Source organism: Eucalyptus grandis, chromosome 5 (genome assembly GCF_016545825.1).
Source record: "Eucalyptus grandis isolate ANBG69807.140 chromosome 5, ASM1654582v1, whole genome shotgun sequence".
Classification (NCBI taxonomy): Eukaryota; Viridiplantae; Streptophyta; class Magnoliopsida; order Myrtales; family Myrtaceae; genus Eucalyptus; species Eucalyptus grandis.
This window is the reverse complement of record NC_052616.1, coordinates 1,718,048-1,734,071: the sequence shown is the minus strand read 5'-3', so window position 1 is coordinate 1,734,071 and position 16,024 is coordinate 1,718,048. Positions and strand designations below refer to the sequence as shown.

Below are 16,024 nucleotides of genomic sequence, written 5' to 3'. Positions count from 1 at the left end.
ATGAGACTCATTTTATTTTTCATCAGAAGAGGTTAACAAATCTAACCACGTGCAATGCATCTTCCTAGGATGGTTCTACACCCTCAAGTGAATCGATGCTATTCAAGCAAAATATTGCAGAGTCCATCGCTATGTTCTGCAGAAAAACATGTACACTAGAAAAATTCACAAATCAACCTGCAATGTCAAATATGGCACTAGCAGAGTCATAGTTTATCAACCTACCATAATGGCATACCATTGGTGCTTGATGCAGCAGCAGGTTCTCTTGTTACATACATGGATTTTGCCCATACTATGCTTCAGATTCTTACAACTTGGCAAGGGGCATATTAAAAAAGGTAGCTCGAGCAGTGAAGGCAAGCTTTTCAGACTTTTTCAATTTGAAATTGACCTCAACTACAGTCACATTTCTTCCAGTCCTCACCACTGAAGCATCAATGACCAACTCGGACTACACAAAAGAGATAAGTTGCAAGTCCTATAAGCATCAATTCCATAATCTCATCCACGATCAACAGTGGAGAAATTTGACATTGCTAATATGTATCAAAAGGCAATTGAAAATCACAGACGAAAGGGAAAAGAGACATACATTTTCAGGGGCAGCTGAGAGATAAGAAATGCTCAGTTCACCAAGGAACAGTTCTTTATCCTCGCGCATGACTGTTCTAGCGCAACCAATTGCCACTCTCTCCGCAACGGCAGCAACAGCTCCTCCGTGCAATCCACCATATGTGTTCTGCAACACAACATCCATGAGAACCAATAAAATTTTCTTAACAAGAGGGAAGTATTGAAACAGTGATCCACCAATGCATTTAGAGAAAATACGAGATTCATAGTTGCAGCTAATCAATTCATTATCATGCTGTACGACCAGTTAAGCTAGTAGCTTCTTTTCAGTTGTTGTGTAAAACGAGGAATCATGGCATTAACTAGTGTCAAACTCTGTGGAACCATCATAATTCCATCTAAATGAAAGTGTGTTTAGTATATATCATTTGAATACAGCATTCCTGCATAGACTAGCATTTCTGCTGAAGCTAAAACCACAGAATTGTTTTAGATTATCACACCGCGATATGGGAGATCCGGACACAGAACAGCGTCAAAGTCATTACTAATCGGTTCAATTCATCTAAAACCCTACACCAGCGGAAGAAACACGGTAAATTATTTCAACAGATTAATAGAACGAATCTCACAGTCTCTCAATAATCTCAACCCAAGAATGAATAATAAGGTGTCCATTTCCTCAAATCTCTTCGAACTCCACCAGGCCGGTCATTCCACAGCGTTGAATGAAAGTTCATTTCCACGAGAGAAATGAAAAATCAATCAAGCAGGCCAGACAACTAGAGGCTCCTTTCCAATTGTGGAGCAAATCGAGCAAATATAGCATCCGATTGATGCTATCGAGTCTCCTTAGGCTCCCGTGCCGGTAATTTCAACATCCGTATCCGACAACAAAGCCAAGCCGATCACAATCGACGGGCGATCCTTGCAGAATCCCAATCGGACGACGGAACAGGACTAGACTGAGAGGCGAGTACCAGGAGAGGAGGTCCGACGGAGAGGTGGCAAGAGACTTTGCCCCGCCGGACTTGATCGGCTTTGAGGGAGACGCGGAGGAGGTCGGAGTAGCCGTCGGGAGCCGCGTACGGAGGCGGAATGGGATCGGAAACTCCCGTATTCTCGAAGAAGCGGCACATCACCTCCACGCGCTCGCGGGGGACGTCCGGCGAGACCTTCGCCGGAGCCCCGGTCGCCATCGCTGAGAAATGAAGAGAGAAGAGCGGCGGATGGAGCAGCAACTTGCAAGTGCTATGCGGTCTTTCGCTCGGAGCTTTTTTTAACGAAACGACGTTATAGATAGTTCCACGTGGCACGTGCCGCCTGATTTTGCGAATTAATTTATGCTGAATGACTTTCAACGTTACAATTCTAATTAAATTAATTGTGCCATTGTGGGAAATGATTTTTGGACATTTCAGGGAAATTAAAAAAAAGGAAAGTTGCGCTAAAATATGGCAATAATTTAAGTAATTCTAGGAAAAGGAAAGCGAAAAGGAAAAAACTATCGCAATATGTATTCATTGAATAGTAAGGTGAGAACCATTGAATAGTAACGTAAGGTGAGGAGTGAACGTAGAGTGAACCGACAAAAAAAAAAAAAAAAAAGAATAGTAAGGTGAGGAAAAAATTATTTGAATCAAACTAAACAAGCCAATTTTGAACAAAATTATTTGAATCAAACTAAACAGGCCAATTTTGAACAGTTTTTTTTTTAGGATATAGGATCGATTCTCAATTTCATGCAATTGGAATTGGTGACTTTTGGTCCTTCTCAGTATTCGAAAAAGACAACAAACACAACACCTCTACCCGTTCTTAGTTCCAGGTGTGGGACTGCCTACCTAGATTAGACCAGATTGATTTTTCTTAATTTAAGTTTATTTTTATTTTTATTTTTTACAAAAGTAAAAAATCTCTATTATTTTCGCAAGTCTTTCAAGCCTTTTAGCCTTTCCCGAATCTAAAACAAAACCTTGATCCCTCTCGCTCACACCTCTTCCTCCGCCGATCTTCTCGCCCTTGCTCAATGAATCCGTCGCATTGTCCCACTCCAAAGAGGACTTGACAAGGGCATAAGCACTAGGGGCCCAAGTTTGGGAATCGAGGTCCCAAGGTCGGCCTCAGTGGACCAAGATCAAGTCTTGATGGACTCATGCTCGTGCATTATAGACTTGGTCCCGACCTTGATGGATCCAGCCCATGCGTCAGAGACTTAGGAACTAGCATTGAGGTTCCCATGTTCAAACGTAAAGTTTAGTTCAAACCCCAATACCCAATCATATTTTGGAAAATGTTTTTCAACATTTTCAAAGAGTAAATCATTTTATTTTTTTGAATTTAAGCATTGTTTTCATGGATCAAGACAACATTTTCCATTAACTCATTTTCCTAAACAAATTAAACATTGGAAAATAAGGAAAATGTCTTCCCGAAAAATATTTTTCATGAAATAAATGGAGCCTTAAAGGGGCTAAGAGCACTTTGATGCTTAAAAGGAGAATAAAGGGGCTATAGGTACGTAAGTGGAGTTTTAAAGAAATGAATCACCATCATAACATATAGGCTATAGCTCATGATCTTTCATGAAGAAATTATTAGATAAACTCATTTTCTTACCACTGGAACATATTGTATTAATTGCAACTTTCTTTTCCTCTCTCAAGTTTCTATTTTTGTATGCTCACATCACGCTACAATTATGACACTATTTTTCTAAACTACAAATAAATAAAAACTCCTAAGAGTTAAACTAGGCAACAATATCTAACTATCCCTTTGTTAATCTTTAAAAATTGATTACATGCTTAGATCAATGCTTGGGTGCGATACAATTGGCAAATCTATAATATCAGTGAAAATTATTGGCGCCCAAACTTCTTTCGCTATTTCACAAGAGGAAATTCAATTATACTCAGTAGGAGAAGTACAGTATAAAGAGTAGATAGCTTTAGCATCAAGAGCTTGTCTCTTGATTAATTCTTCTTGTGTCATTTCGCCAGTGTCTACAACTTCTTTTCCTCTTTCTAAGGTTGATGTAACTTTGGGATTGATCCATTTTTCTATCACATCTCATTCCAGGGGATCTTTCGATTTTAGGAATGATTTCATCTTATTTTTCCACACATTGCATTCCTTCCCATCAAAGTAGGGAGATCTAGTGTTGTTTTGACCTTCAACCAAACCTGGAACCAAAATACTAGTCATAGATCTTTAGCTTAGAAATAAAAACACTTCAATAAAATGAGCACACAAGTTCTGATACCAATTGAAAGGGCTAGTACAAACACCTAAAGGGGGTGAATAGGTATAAAAAGAAATTTTTGCAAGAACGTTTGTAAAATACTTTTCTTTTGAAACAAAGTCTGAAAGTCAACGAACTTAGATGATTCTTGAATCTCTAACAATTAAACAAAATTACGAATAAGTAAAGGAGTTTAGGGAAGAGAATAAAAACACAATTTATAGTGGTTCGGCTTAAATCAAGCCTACGTCCACTCTTCAGCGCTGATAGCCTACTGGTTAAATTTCACTATGAATCAAAAGAGATTTTACAGTTACGCAATCTCGACTTTACAGTGCAGAGACTCTATGACACTCTTCCAAAGTCTCACAAATGTTTTCTCTCTATTTTGAGTACAATTTGAGTTCAACAAATGAAGTAGCAAAGAATTAGGAAGTTTCAAACTTTGAAATTTTTCTTTCATGCACACTTTTGAACAAATAGAGAATTCACCTTAAATACTCATTCATGCCTTCACGACCGTTGACACTTTCCAGATGAGTTCTTTCAATCTACCTGTTGGACAGAATCAATTAAGAAGATCTCGAGTCATTTTAAGAATGTGATAAAAGCTCGCCAATCATGTTCGCCCATACAATTAGGATTTTGGTTTTCATAAGTAGAATATTCCAAGTTTGTTTGCCTTCCAAAAGATTTGATTATCAAAATTGATTCCAATAATGATAATCAATCATATAACTACTATAACCATCCATAAGGTCATCCATAAACCATACAAATCGAATCCTTGATAATAATCTTGCATCTGAATAAATCTTCATTCTTAGTGTCATTCAGTCTGGAATTTGTTAGCATGAGTAGACTTTGATCCTAAAATCTGTCGGTATTCGGACTTTGACTTTAAGGTCTTGGAATCTTCAAACTAGACTGTGGAAATGTTTTGTCAACTTCAAAACAGTAAAGGAGTTTTCTCCAACAATATTTTGCAAAGTGAAAATTTGTTTTAGGTGATATTAATTTATTATGCAAGATATTCTTTCTTAGATACTCAAGGATTTTATTCTCTTTGATTTATCGTGCTTTGACTATGTGAGAATTCTTTTTCAAGATATTATTGTGCATAATGTTATTTCCTTAAATAATATGTTATGAAAAGTTAAGAAAGAATATTTGATTATTTATGGAGATTTTAACAAAATGGATGGATCCAATTTGATGGATACCAAAAAGGAAATGAGTTTATTGTAGGAAATTCTCTAAGGGAAGAATGATTGCGAATCTATGCAAATTTTGGTGCAATCAGAAAAGTATTTCCTGCAAAGATTGGTAATGATCTTTTTTAATCAATGGTATATTTCAAACATATACTTTGGGTAAGAGAATAATTCTTTTTTTAATCATCATGCCTTGCAAATTTCTACAGCATTTATCATGATTTTGGATGATTGTTTATCATTTATATTGCAAATATCCCTTGTCATAAACATAAGATATTGCAATTTTTTTTTTACTTGATTTGGCACGTGATAGAAATATTAGCTTTCTTTTTGCGAAATGCATCAATAATATATTTTTGAGATTTATGCTCAAGGAAATCCCTTTGATCTTGAAAAATATTATTATATATTCATGGATACTCTTGTTATATTCTTAGAAGATATCTTATATCTAGCAAGTTTGATCCAAGTCAAAGGAAGATATTACGTGATATTTTTGCAAAGATTGTTATATGTTATACAATAACTTGCAAGTGGCAAAAAGAATCATTCATATGGATTTTGGAAAGCTTGATCCGAAAATTATGGAGATTCTATACTATTTTCTAGAGGCTAAAAAATTCTCTATTTTGCGAAAAGTTATCGCAAATTATTGAGCAATTCCCTAATGTGTTGTGCGAAAGGTTGAGTAACTCTGAATTTTAATAATTGATAATTTTATATATGCTATTCAATTTATATATTTGAAGAAATGATATTATATATTATGTGGATATTATTACAGCTTATTTGTGCAAAAAGTTCGTTAAGTTTATGCAGGTTGAATTTGAGACGAGCTTGATTGAAGAAAATAAATTTTTGCCTCGAATTTCAAAAAGCAAATGATCGTTGCGGATATTTTTACTATGAAGGAAATAATGGAAAAAATATTATGTTCAACATGCACAAGTCACAATTAGTGTTATTCGCAAATTTTATCCCGATGACAAGGGGAGAAAGTAAATCCAAAAGAAATGAAAAGAATCGTGATTACCTCAAAAAGGCAACTAATTGAGGGGGAGCATTGATCAATTATGGAAAAATATTTTTGAATTGATCATGATCTTGATTATTATGGAAGGAAAGAAAAGGTAAATGTGATAGAACTTGTTAAGTTCTATAAAATCCGGTTAGTGCATATTTTATTACCTTTTGTCATCAACAAATCTCTTATTGACATTATCGTTTTATTATGACAAAAAGGGTAAGTGAATACGTCCGTGATTTTCATTAGATATTTGCTGATATATATGATCGAAGTGAGCCATATTACATATTTTTTATATTCGACTTACTTTGTAAAAGCTGATTTTGTGGAAATTGTGTTTCATGCAAGATATATATATTTTTTATCGCTTTTTGATTATGACAAAAAAAGGGGAGAGGATATAAATATGCATATGTGTTAACCAGTTGATATTATTTATCACATAATATTGAGCTGCGATTATTTTTCTATATATTGTTATGCTTAATCTATTTGCTATTTTCTGCTATCTTTTTATTCTAATTATATTTTAGAAAAGTGTGATTACACATTTGCATATTCAAATATTGTTTTGTCATTATCAATAATGGGGAGATTGTTAGAGAAATCTCTTATGATGTTTTGAAGATGACAAAATAAATCAAATGTTACCAACGTATTTACTGTTGAATAATAGACTATGCAGATGATAGAACATGTAAAGGATATTGTCGAAGTCTATACTTGGAAGTACTAGAAGACAAACTCTATGATGGAGCTGAATTTATTCAGACTGTGTCCAGACCTTAAGGTTAAATATATTCAAAAGCAGAATATGTTCAGACTTACGTCCAGATTGTAAAGTCTATTTCAGACAAAAGACACTCAGACTCTACTTCAAACAGAAGAGACTTAGACTTTACTTTCGACGGAACATTCTTAAACTTAACATCCAGAACGAGACACAAGTCCAAAACGTGACAATGTTCAAAACAAAGCATGTTCAGAATGAGACAACTTGACAAAACGTAACATAAGCCCCAAACATATAACGGCTAGTAATTTGGTTTGGATTCTACATCAAGATTGATTTGATTAACTCAATCTAATTTATTAACAATTGGATCTTAAAGACAAGAACTTTCTAAACGAAAAAGCTCTACTTATTGAAACCAAGATTCTCTTTATATGAGCGATTAAAATCAATTTGAGATTCTGTTTTTGTTACTCAACGGCTACTAAATCTTCTAGATACAAATATGTCAAATGGGTAGATTAGAAGACGATCATCTAAGATACTGTCTAACGGCTAGTTTGAAAGTGAATGAGTATTTAAAGAGTTCAAAGACCAATAAGTAAGTAACAGACAGAGCATAGAATTTAGAATTCTAAAGTCTAAGCAAACTTTAATCATACACTTGTCTTTGGTGAGCCTAAACGTTTCTGATCGTGAGAGAAATACCAAAAGAGTGACTTAGTTAGATAATGCAATCTACCACTAAGTGTTTGCACTCAAAGTCGTAATCTCTTGTTAATTACATAGTGGAATCCAACTAGAAGGCTGTTAAAGTGAGAGAATGGACGTAGGCTTGATATAAGCCAAACCACTATAAATTTTATGTGCAACATTCTCTTTCCTTAACTCTTCATATTTAAGTCTGTTGCATACTTACAGGTTATTTCAGAAGTCTGTTCCATCGCATAACAGATTCTGAACATCTACTAGAAGTTTAGTGGTTCGTTTATCAAACTCTAATCTTTATTCAAACTTTGCTTGAAATTTATTTTATTCCGCATTTATTTGCTAGTGCTTATTTTAAACACCTATTTACCCCCCTCTAGGTATTCGTATTAGCACTTTCAGATCTCACATAAGAGTATGAACTTGCTAGTGGACCAAATGTTTGCCCACTGGCAAGCATGTGAGTTTTCTAGCTAATGAAACATGGGTACTTTTATCCAAAAAAATTTTGGCTAAAAAATTACAAACCATAAAAGGTCAAGACAACCCCTAAAATGCTTCTTTCTTTTCTTCACATCTTCATCCTTTCCTTCCGGTCTGCATTTCTTTCTAGAGAAGGAGACAAAGCTCAAGCAAGGCCCAACTCTTCGTTAGTCTATCACTCACATGTAACACAACGGCCTCAATTCTCCATCTCTCTCTCTCTCTCTCTCTCTCTCTCTCTCTCTCTCTCTCTCTCTCTCTCTTCAGTTCGCAATTTAATTCGATCTCTACTCATGTTCGGTTTCATTCAAATTGGTGTAACTTATCCTTCGTTCGTCCAAGAGAAAGTGAATGCATCTTGTTGAAGCAACGGGTTATCAAAAAAAAAAAAAAGTTATGGCAATTGAGTAATAAAAAAAAGGGAGAATTACCAAAGAACTTATAAACCTATTGCAATTGTTTCAATTCAATCCTAAACTTTTTTTGGCCAATTCAATCTTAAATCTTTTGTAATTATGTCAACTCAGTCCATTTGGTTAATGTTGGCCGATCGGTGCTAATATAGACCCCTGCCAATGCCGGCTATCCAGTGGAGCTGACATAAACAATTTTTAATAATATTTTATTTTTTAAATTTTTGCATTAGTTTTTTTTATTTTCTTTTTCCTTTCCTTTTTCTTTTTTCTTTTCTTCCTTCTTTTCCCCAATAGTGGCCAACGAGGCCCTCGCTCATTGTTGGCAAGGGTTGGGATCCTCGCTTGGCCTCACCCACATCTAGGCGAGGCCTGAGGGCTAGGTAAAACGGCTTCACCCAAGTCTAGACGAGGCCTGCCTGGCCATGGCCTTAGGGACCGCAGGCGAAGGTGTTAGGGAAATCCCTTATGATGTTTTGAAGATGAAAAAATAAATCAAAGGCTACTAACATGTTTGATGGTTGAGTAATAGACCATGCAGATGTTAGAACATGTAGAGGATATTATCAAAGTCGAAGACGACCGTAAGACCGAACGGAACACATGTCCAAAATATATTCTGAAGATTTCCAGACTTCGTGTCAAAGTCTCGAAGGCGCGAGACTTCGTATCAAAGTCAAGACGCCGGACTCAAGACTCAAAGTCTCGAAGACTGCTAGACTTTAGTGTCAAAGTCTGTTCTACATCGAAGTCCGCTCACTCGACAAATTCCAGACGAACGTGAATGCGAACCAGAAGACAAACTCTATATCGAAGTTGAACCGGGCACAGACCTTAAAGCTAAATCTGTTAAGAAGCAGATATGTTCGGACCTGCATTGTAAAGTCTAGAGACTCAGATTGTAAAGTCTAGAGACTCATATTGTAAAGTCTACTGAGACTCAGACTTTACATCCGATTCAATGAATCGTAACTCAAGCCCAATCATACAACGGCTAGTGATCTGATTTGGATTCCACATCAAGATTGATTTGATTGATTCAATCTAATTGATTGACGATTGGATCTTGAAGACAAGAACTTTCTACACGAAGAAGCTTTACTTATGGAAACCAAGATTTCGTTTGTATGGGCGATCGGAATCAATTTGGGATTTTACCTTTGTCACTCAACGGCTACCAAATCTTCTAGATACAGAGCTGTCCAATGGGTATATTGGAAGACGATTCTCCGGGATACTGTCCAACGGGTAGTTTGGAAGTGGAGGAGTATTTAAGGAGATCATGGACAGATGAGCAAGTAAGAGACGGAGCGTAGAATTTATAATTCCAAAGTCCGAGCGACTTTAGATCATATACTTGTCTCTTGAGAGCTTAAACGTTTGTAATCGTGAGAGAAATACCAAAAGAGTGACTTAGTGAGATAGTGTGATCTACTACTAAGTGTTTGCACTCGAAGTTGTAATCTCTTGTTGATTGCATATTGGAATCCAGCCAAGAAGGCTGTTATCGTGGGAGAGTGGACGTAGGCTTGGATTAAGCCGAACCACTATAAATCTTGTGTTCTTATTCTCTTCCCTAACTCCTTTATTTGCTTTATTGAAGAAAGAATTGTGTGATTTGTGATTCGAGATTTAATTTGATACGTGTGATCATTTTTGATATCATGCTTAAAGACAAAATAATTTATTTGGTTTAATTTTATTCTCTCTGTTTTGATCATATTATGACTAAGTGAGAATTTATTTTTCAAAATATCATTGTGCATAATATTCTTTCTTTGAATACTTTGTTATGATGAATTAAGAAAGAATATTTGGAGATTATATATTTTACTCTAACGTCAAGGAAGGATCCAAATTGATGGATACCAAAAAGGGAAATGAGTTGATTGCAAGAAATTCTTTAAGGGATGAATGATCGCAAATCTATGCAAATCATGGTGGAATCAGAAAATATCTCCTGCAACAATTGTTCGTTAAGTTGATGCAGATGTTGTTGCTACAAAGGAAATAATGGAAAAATATTCTGCTCAACGTGCACAAGCAACAATTCTATTCGCAAATATTGTCATGATCACAGGGGAGAAATCGAATCCAAAAGAAAAGGAAAAGAATCGTGATCATCTCAAAAAGGCAACAAATTGAGGGGGAGCTTTGATCAATTATGGAAAAATCTTTTTGGATTGATCGTGATCTTATTATGGATGGAAGGAAAGGTAAATGTGTCAGAATCTATTATAAAAAATCTGGTTAGTGCATCTCTTATTACCTTTTGTCATTAACAAATCTCTTATTGATATTATTATTATGACAAAAAAGGTACGTGCATTTTATGATGCATCCGTGATTTTTATTGGATATTTGCTGATATAATCGAAGTGAGCTATATTGCATATCTTTAATATTCGATAAAAGCTGATTTTTGGAAATTGTGATTCATGCAAGATATTTGTTATCATTCTTTACGTGAATCCATCAATATCGCTTTTTGATTATGACAAAAAGGGGGAGAAGTTATGAATATGCATATGTGCTGATTGGTTAATATTATATTATCTATGGCATAATATTGAGCTGCGATTATTTTCTATATATTATTATGCTCAATTTATTTGCTATCTTCTGATATCCTTTGATTTAAATTAAAAGTATGTTTATAAATCTGCATATTCAGATATTGTTTTGTCATCATAAAAAAAGGGGGAGATTGTTAAGGAAATCCCTTATGATGTTTTGAAGATGACAAAATAAATCAAAGGCTATTAACATGTTTGATGGTTGAGTAATAGATCATGCAGATGTTAGAACATGTAGAGGATATTATCAAAGTCGAAGACGACCTTAAGACCGAACGGAACACATGTCCAAAATATATTCTGAAGATTTCCAGACTTCGTGTCAAAGTCCGAAGACCGCGGACTCAAGACTCAAAGTCTGAAGACCGCTAGACTTTAGTGTCAAAGTCCGTTCTACATCGAAGTCCGCTCACTCGACAAATTCCAGATCGAACGTGAATGCTGAACCAGAAGACAAACTCTATACTGAAGTTGAACTGGGTACAGACCTTAAAGCTAAATCTGTTAAGAAGCAGATATGTTCAGACCCAGATTGTAAAGTCTAGAGACTCAGATTGTAAAGTCTAGAGACTCATATTGTAAAGTCTGACTCGGACTTTACATCCGATTCAATGAATCGTAACTCAAGCCCAATCATACAACGGCTAGTGATCGATTTGGATTCCACATCAAGATTGATTTGATTGATTCAATCTAATTGATTGACGATTGGATCTTGAAGACAAGAACTTTCTACACGAAGAAGCTTTACTTATGGAAACCAACATTTCGTTTGTATGGGCGTTCGGAATCAATTTGGGATTTTACCTTTGTCACTCAACGGCTACCAAATCTTCTAGATACAGAGCTGTCCAATGGGTATATTGGAAGACGATTCTCCGGGATACTGTCCAACGGGTAGTTTGGAAGTGGAGGAGTATTTAAGGAGATCATGGACCGATGAGCAAGTAAGAGACGGAGCGTAGAATTTATAATTCCAAAGTCTGAGCAACTTTAGATCATATACTTGTCTCTTGAGAGCTTAAACGTTTGTAATCGTGAGAGAAATACCAAAAGAGTGACTTAGTGAGATAGTGTGATCTACTACTAAGTGTTTGCACTCAGTTGTAATCTCTTGTTGATTGCATATTGGAATCCAGCCAAGAAGGCTGTTATCGTGGGAGAGTGGACGTAGGCTTGGATTAAGCCGAACCACTATAAATCTTGTGTTCTTATTCTCTTCCCTAACTCCTTTATTTTGTTCATACTAGCACTCTCAGAAGGCAACCTTGCCATGGCCTTAGGGGCCACGCCCAGCAAGGCCATTGGTGAAGACAACCATGGCATCACCAGTCATGGGGAAGGTCGCCTTCGCTTGCGGCTGAAGAGAACATGGCAAGGTTAGCCTCACCTACGGCCCTCAAGCCTCACCCAAATCTAGACAAGGTCGGGAGAGAGCCGGGACCCTTGCCGGAGGCTCGTTGGCCACTATACAGGAAAAGAAGGAAGAAAAGGAAAAGGAAAAGGAAAGAAAAAAAATAATAAAAATATTTGAAAACAGCAAAATATTATTAAAATTGTTGACTTCATTGCTAACCGAACGCACGGAGGCTATCTTCGTTCCTTCTTCCTTGATTGACTCTGAAACAAAGAGAGATGGAATTGAGACCGAGTTTCCGCTTCGGGAGAGACGGAGTCGAGACCAAGAGCTACATGAAAGGGACGGCAAGCGAGCTTGCAGTGGAGAGAGCATGGGAATGTAATCGCGCAGACGTGGTGCTCTTGATGAGCGAAGAGTGAAGACCATGATGAAGAAGAAAGAGAGTGCGAGTTGGTGCCCAATTCTATCTACCAACCTGGGAATCGGACCATTAGGTCTAGTTACAAGATCAAATATTCAGTTCTCGATTCCAGAAATGGCAAACTAGTCCCTCTAGTTCAGTTCTCGGTTCCTGGTGAGAACCAGACCACCGAAGAATTGAACACCCTCATCAAACACTTTGAAAAGCATGTATGCAAAATCACCCAATAAAAAAAAAAAAAAAAAATTGGCCAACTTGATGCATTTCATTCTAATAGATGAAAATATATTTTCCACATTCAAGAAATTGGAGTATGATTTAAACTACCATACATGAATAATCTAAACTAAACCATTAGTCACTTCTCGAAAGGCATCGAGGTTAGCAAAGAATTGACGAAGTGCAAACTTGATCTACAAATTTGGGCAAAAGAACACTAAAAGTGCCAAAACTTGACATAAGATAACATTTAAGTGAAAAATTAGGAAAGTAACACTTAAGTACCACTTTAAAAAAAAAAAAAAAAAAAAAATGGATACTTGAGTGCCACATCCGGCAAACCCCACCGGAAATCCTATGTAGTAATTTTATGTTAATTTTGCTCACTTATGTGACTCGATGGAAGATTGACTCAGCAAAGAAATACAAAAACAATGTTGTTTTGGCAAAATTTTAATTTTAATGAAAATTAATTAAATTAAATTTAAAACCAATTTATTAAAAAAGAAGAAGAAGGAAGATGAATAGGCGAGGGCTTGCCAGTCGGCTGGGGTCGCTAGCCCCTGGTCTAGGCTAGGCGACCCTAGCCAACCCTCCCCCCACCTTCCCGGCAACAGCGGGGCAATAGCGGCGATGAGGGCTGAGCCCTCAACCGCCAACTACTGTTCATCTTCCTCTTTAAAAAAAAAAAATCGTTTTAAATTTAATTTAATTAATGTTTATATTAATTATTTACCCACATGAACAGTAAAACGATGTTGTTTTGGCACTTGTCTAGCCATATTAGGGTGCAAAACAATGTTATTTTGCACTATTTTATTCTAATTTTGGTACTTAAGTATTACTTTTTCAATTTTTGCCAAATTTTGGCATGTCCCGGACTCCACAAATTTATGCCTCTTAACTCCCTTGGCAGTTGAGACGATAATATTTCTTGTAACATGGTCAATGGTCGGAACGATGCCGATGATGGAAACCATCGTTGGGGACAAGCCAACTCGCGCGACGCTATTTCCAAGATCGCCATAACCATCGATGCAATTGGCATGCGGGTCAAAGAATGTTTCGTACTTATTCCGCCACCAAAATAATAGAAGAACGCGATGATTGCAAGGCTTATGATTTCGACCTCCTTTCTGATTCCCCATTGAAAATAAATTGGCCGTTCATCATTTAACAAACAAGAACAAACAAAAGGGACTCAACCACCATGACAGCAATGTAAATGTTATTGCACAAAATTAGAACAATTTTCAAAATCCAGTTACAGATATCTTCATGTATGCTAGTAAACACTAGCATGTCTGCAAAGCAAGGGGCCAAAAAAACCCATAAATTATCGGATTTATTCCCATAAAGAAGCGCTCAGCACCCATAATCGCGAAAGCAGCAGTCAATCCATTGGCGGCATATATAGTCCAGACCAGAGAGATTGTGACTTGTAAGAGTCGAACCGAATAATTTCACAGTTTTGTCGATAAAACAAATCTGCAAGAGAGAAGATTGAGTAGGTAAATACAAAGTCATTAAGCAGCCACCTATATGGCATGAACTCATTAACAGGCAAGATACATATGAGATTATGCGAGATTATTCCACTAAACATGCGTGAGTCTATAGGACAAAATACAATCGGCTTAAGTTTGCTTTCCTTAAAGCTTGTGTGATCTCCTGTGGCATCTCAAATCAATGCACAGATCATGTAATAACCATAGAAGCTAGGCGCTCCTGTACTCTCTTACGCCTACAGCAGTAATGCAATATCAGATCAAAGAAGTTAGCATGTCATAGATCACTTACCCTATACAGAATTTACAGGGTCCGCCGATCAACATATGGGTTTCATCAGCTAAGAGGGGCAGTGGCTTCAGCAGCAGCATTGAATGCATTCTCTAGGTTCTTTCCAACCGATTCTATAGCTGAAGTTCCAAGCTTTCGAGACTTTGGAGGAGACGGCAAAAGTTGCTTAGCAATGTACTGTTCAGTGCTGTTTGCAACATCAGTATCACGAACCATTTGGCACATGTTAAAACCGTCCTTGTTTTCTCCGATTGCCGAGGTGCTGACTGTCTCGCTTGTATGTTCTCTGCCGTTCGTCGTTTGAGTTTTCCGCTTCCTTATAATTGATGGGATGTTTTTGAAACTCCTTGCCGCACTCTTCAATTCAGAAAGGGAGCTTTCGAAAGACAAATCTCGAACTTGTCTTGGAGGATCGGAAATGCAGCTTTTCAAAGATATTTCTTGGGCTTGTCTTGGTGGGTTCCATAAGGAATATGGACCCATTGTCGTTCCTACATGACTACTCGGAAAACTCCAAGAAGTCGAACATTTGTTGAGATCTAGGATTTTACAATGTTTCATGCCGTGGTCCGGAGACTGGAAATTGTTGGGAGGAGTTTTAGAGATGGATAGGAAGACTCCTGTAATTGTGCGCACGGGATTACTAGAGTTGCGCTGCTCCTGGGAATATGACAACTTCGGAAGATCCACAGAAGATCTGTTTGACACGTCAGTGACCCTTAGTCGACTACCATTATTTGGAGGTCCCAAGTAAAAATATGATCAATAAACTCTTTTACCTTTCGCCAGTTGATTCATGTGTACCAATGCCTCTTTTTTCAGGCACTGCTCTAAATGGAAGATGCAGAACATCGATTTGTTGATTTCTGGGAGATTGGCACGTTTCCTCTACCGTAGAATTTAAATCAAACTGTTTTCCCCTCTGTTGATTTCGGAGTTGATGTTCTACTCTCTTTCTCAATGAACAGTTCCAGTGATTTTTAATCATATTTTCAGTCCTGTGATGAAGCAAACAGAAAGACACTCAAGTGAACAAAGCATAGCCTTTTATATACCATGCGAAAGATATGAACCTCACTAACAGCAAGAATGAGATTCTTCACCATCAAACAAAGGTGCAGCGGTCAAATAAACAGAAAATGTGACTGAGATCCTTGTTGCATAACAGAAATCCCGATTCGAACCAATCACTAAACCCAAAAATCATGATTATTTCAAGCACATGAAGAACAGTTGTCTACTAGGTT

General features: G+C 36.8%; 1 protein-coding gene and 1 long non-coding RNA gene across 2 annotated transcripts; both read right to left on the bottom strand.

The window, feature by feature from the left end:
- Positions 1-76: 76 nt before the first annotated feature.
- On the bottom strand, positions 77-1,849 carry LOC104443479 (acyl-coenzyme A thioesterase 13). Its single transcript, XM_010056914.3, has 3 exons — positions 1,557-1,849; positions 596-742; positions 77-454 (listed from the first exon to the last, which is right to left on the bottom strand). The coding sequence occupies exons 1-3, from the start codon at positions 1,773-1,775 to the stop codon at positions 311-313; spliced, it is 510 nt and encodes a 169-aa protein (XP_010055216.2). The 5' UTR covers positions 1,776-1,849; the 3' UTR covers positions 77-310.
- Positions 1,850-14,272: 12,423 nt separating this feature from the next.
- LOC120293213 lies at positions 14,273-15,746 on the bottom strand. Its single transcript, XR_005550946.1, has 3 exons — positions 15,557-15,746; positions 14,778-15,474; positions 14,273-14,465 (listed from the first exon to the last, which is right to left on the bottom strand). It is a non-coding gene; the product is annotated as an uncharacterized LOC120293213 (long non-coding RNA).
- Positions 15,747-16,024: the final 278 nt, after the last annotated feature.